The sequence below is a fragment of the Hibiscus syriacus genome, unplaced genomic scaffold, assembly GCF_006381635.1.
Source record: "Hibiscus syriacus cultivar Baekdansim isolate YM2019G1 unplaced genomic scaffold, ASM638163v2 tig00110114_pilon, whole genome shotgun sequence".
Lineage (NCBI taxonomy): Eukaryota > Viridiplantae > Streptophyta > Magnoliopsida > Malvales > Malvaceae > Hibiscus > Hibiscus syriacus.
Genome location: NW_024062594.1, coordinates 3647010 through 3651211, shown reverse-complemented (window position 1 = coordinate 3651211; position 4202 = coordinate 3647010). Strand labels below are relative to the sequence as shown.

At 29.9% G+C, this 4202-nt stretch overlaps 1 protein-coding gene across 1 annotated transcript; it reads left to right on the top strand.

Moving 5' to 3' along the window:
* The first annotated feature begins 2054 nt into the window (after positions 1-2054).
* On the top strand, positions 2055-3145 carry LOC120215356 (nudix hydrolase 18, mitochondrial-like). Its single transcript, XM_039213075.1, has 5 exons — positions 2055-2199; positions 2375-2480; positions 2559-2642; positions 2721-2849; positions 3066-3145. Exons 1-5 carry the CDS (start codon positions 2126-2128, stop codon positions 3114-3116), a joined length of 444 nt encoding a protein of 147 aa, XP_039069006.1. The 5' UTR covers positions 2055-2125; the 3' UTR covers positions 3117-3145.
* The last annotated feature ends 1057 nt before the right edge of the window (positions 3146-4202 follow it).

The following is a 4202-nucleotide window of genomic DNA, read 5'->3' as shown; positions in this document are numbered from 1 at the left end:
TATATCACTCTACACATGTGTTTTAGGTTTTCTTAACTGTATAAGGCTTGTTTTTCTATATTTGACTACTTGGACGGTGGCTGCCTCCTTTTTATTCTTTTTTATGGTTAACTTTCTCTCACACAGGAAAACATCGATCAATTATTGTATTCCGCTGAATGCGTCTCTCTATTCAAACTCGAAACGACGAATTGTTCACCGCCGACAAAATAAGAAGAAGAAAATAAAGACAGCCGTAATCCGGTTGTCTGAGAGAGGAAAACAGCCAAGGGGTATGGTATAGCCGAAATGGGAAGCATAGCACACGTGATTTAGATGCCTTTAAAAAGTCAATCCCATGCGATCAACCGTGTACGTGTTGGCTACAACGCCCTACAAACAAACCAAACAAAACTCTCCCAATCAGGTAATAATAATATACTAATGATAAATCATTGTTCCACTAGTTGGAAAAATCCTTCTTTGTTAACGAAACGAAATCGAAGCTCACAGAATGAGACACCATTTTTTAAAAATTAAGTAGATTAAAAAGTCATTAAATTATATCTAAATTATTATTATTAAGTAATTATTTATCAAAATTTTATACTTTTTATTATTCATTATAAATTTAGTAATTATTTATTATTTTTAAAAACTTATTGATCAAAATAATCATTTCATTATAGTTGAGTGACTTATGATATATTTTAATCTTAAAAAACATCATTTTCACCATATTAATTTTAGAATTATTCACTAACATTGTGTTTGTTTAATTAATGGGGTAAATAACATATTTAGTACCTAAACTTTTTTTCTTCAAGATTATACTTAATATTTTAGTTTAAATTTTAATTTGGTACACACAATTAAAAACTTAATGGTGATGTTAATGTATCACCATAACGTAATGTCTAGGGGTGCTCAAATTTTCGAACTAATTCGGTTAACCGACCGAACCGAATTAGTTCGGTTAATTCGGTCGGCCACCGAATTAGTTCGGTCGGTTAACGGTTAAGAAAATTTTTAGAATTTGGTTAACGGTTAATTCGGTTCGAAATCGGTTAATTAACCGAAATTAAATTTTAAATATATTATATATAACATATGGCCTTAGCTCAAACCATTTAAAACCCAATTAATAATTTAAGATCCAATAACTTTTAAACCTAAATCAATATTAATTAATTAAAAAATTGTATAAATTTTTTATTTTATAATTATATATTATTTAAATTAATTGTAAACTATTTTTTTGAATTAAAAAATATTAAATATATTATATATAACATATAGGCTCAACCCAAACCATTTAAAATCCAATTAATAATTTAAGATTCAATAACTTTTAAACTTAAATCAATATTAATTAATTTAAAAAATTATATAAATTTTTTTATTTTATAATTATATATTATTTAAATTAATTATAAACTTTTTTTTGAATTAAAAAATATTTAATTTTTATATAAATTAGAAAATTTTAAAAATTTTTGGTTAATTCAAAAATTAATCGAATTAACCGAAATTTATTCGGTTCGGTTAATATTTTTGAAAAAAAGTTCGATTCGGTTAACGGTTAAAGAAAAAAAAAGTTTGGTTAATGGTAATTCGATTCGGTCGACCACCGAATTAATCGAATGAACAGCCCTAATAATGTCACGTCATCATTAAAATAATAATAATAAATTTTCACATCAGTTAATCTGTTAATTTTTTAATAGCATATATCAAAATTGAAGTATAAACTAAAAAAATGAATTTTTTTACCAAAAAAAACAAATATAATAGTTCAGGTACTAAACTTGTAGCTTACCCTTAATTAATTTTTTTCGACTCTCTTTTCCCTTTTCTATAAATATCCAACTCCATGTTCATACATCTTCCGTTCATCTCTTAGTTTTCCATTCGTTTATTATTGTTGTCTTATACCTGAATGATTTGGCTTAATTCAGTTGACGATAATCATTTCTTTTGTACTCCGAAGAAGAGACTCTCCTTTCTGGGATTTTTGCCCATAAATTAGAAAAAGAAAACAAAATCTCTTAAAATTTCGTTTGGGGCTGAACTTGTTTGCTTCAGTACAGTGCTCAATTTGATTCGTTTTGGGTATTCGTCCTTCTTGTTTTCGATTGCTCCGAGGATGGTTTGCTTGGTTTCTCGCACGGGAAGGCACTTGCAGCGATATGATAATTTGGGCCGTCGCCAAGTTATCGGGTGAGTATTTTCATGATGATGACGGGAGCTGCTTGCTTCATCTTTTTTGAGAAAATTGTTCCCTTTTCCTCTGATTTTTCACTGTCCGTATTGCAAAAAAATATGTTCTTTTCTGGGTCAGATTTTATTTCTATAAACGAAAACTCATTGATATATTCAAATTTGAGGATTGTAGGTGCATTCCCTATAGGTACAAATCTAGCAGTGACGGAACCATTAGTAACGACTTGGAAGTTCTTGTGATCTCTTCCCAGAAGTGTCAAAAAATGATGTTTCCCAAGGTGCAAAAAATGAAAATTTCAATATTTTTTAACAAGTTTTGATGTTTCTCCATTATTAATCTGAGTTTCGATTATCAGGGTGGTTGGGAGCTTGATGAATCTAGAGAAGAAGCTGCATTAAGAGAGTCACTCGAAGAAGCTGGTGTTATAGGCATTGTTGAGGTCAGTCTTTAAATTAAACACTCAAAATCCCAACATTTTATTTTTCTTGAACTAAAAGAAAGTTCATCTTTGGAACAGTGTGAATTGGGTAAATGGGACTTCATAAGCAGAAGCCATGGCGCATTTTATGAAGGTTACATGTTCCCTTTGCTTGTGAAAGAAGAACTTGACTTCTGGCCCGAGCAAAACCTGAGACAGAGGACTTGGGTAAGCTTTTTATATAATCGAAAAGCCATAACAATAAAAGATCTTCGCTAAATGGCAAAATCACTGCAATAATGAACTAAAAAATCATATTTAATGATGTTATGAAATTATTTTCTCAAAAAGAGTGATTTATATAATGCATAATGAAATATGTATAGAGCATTTAATATTTTCATGAACATGTATGAAAGATTTGACGTCTTATTCTTTATATAGGAAGTTATGATAGTGCATGAGCAACAGACAACACAAAGGAGAATAACATAATACACCGACTCTTTCATATGTCTTCATGAAGATGTCAAGTGCTTTATACATCTTCCATATATTTTTAATTTCACCCTATTTAAGAGAATAATTTTGGTAGGAGAATTTCCCCCACATCATTATATGGGTGACTTTGCCCTATTAATTAGTTATTTTATGTTTTTTAGCACTTTGACCGTCAACGTTTCATTTATGGAGTAAAATGACCCAAGATTGGATGAAAATTATTATCTTACTAACAATAATGTTCTTTGCTGACGTTGCAAAACCTATGTGTTAATAGTGTTGATGTAATACATGCCACATGTATGAGAGATGAAGTGGTACATGTTACATATCTAAAGTGATAATGTTGTACATTCCATGTGTACAAGAGTGATAGTGTGGCATATGTATAAAGTGATGACGTGTTGACACATCACTTTGGCCACATAAGTCTCACCATGTCAACAAAATAATTAATTTTGTTTAAATAGATCAAAGTGATTATTTAATTAACAATTTTAGGGTATATTTCGACACTATGAGAATACAAAATGTTTTCCAAGTTTGGGTTCATTGATTTTTAGTATTTTTAATTTGTTATGATTTCGATGTTCTTTAGCTTGTGGCAGAAAGCTTTGGAAAGCTTATTGACATATGGTAGAAGTTAAGTACAGCTTTGTTTTGTTCTCGGAATCCAGTATATGGGTTGTGTTTAGGCGTAGGGTCTGTGTTTGTTTACGAGTATTTTCAATAGCTGTACTGTGTTCTCTATACCTTACCAGCACACTCTTTTTCTTTTATTTAAGTATAAGGAGGTTTTTTAACGAGGTCTGATGTACTTTGTAAACATCTCTAATACAAAGTACATTCTTTCAAAAAAAAAATAAACACAAATTCCCCAATTTGTGTACTGATTTAGTAGCAGCAAAGATTACTACTTTGTAAATAATCTTTTATGTTGGGAAAATAATTGTAAATTTTGGTACCAAAGAGGCAGATGGACTAAATGAATTTCAATAATTTTCAAGCATTTAATTTAAGGGACCACTTGGGGGCAGAACATTCTTGTAGCCATGTGAGGTCCAAATTGCTTTGCTTTTT

Bases quoted from the DNA above. Each gene is read 5' to 3' on its own strand.
- LOC120215356 (XM_039213075.1), top strand. From the start codon at position 2,126: ATGGTTTGCTTGGTTTCTCGCACGGGAAGGCACTTGCAGCGATATGAT. The intron at 2,643-2,720 runs GTCAGTCTTTAA...TCTTTGGAACAG, and splicing joins GTGTTATAGGCATTGTTGAG to TGTGAATTGGGTAAATGGGA. The intron at 2,850-3,065 runs GTAAGCTTTTTA...TTCTTTATATAG, and splicing joins ACCTGAGACAGAGGACTTGG to GAAGTTATGATAGTGCATGA.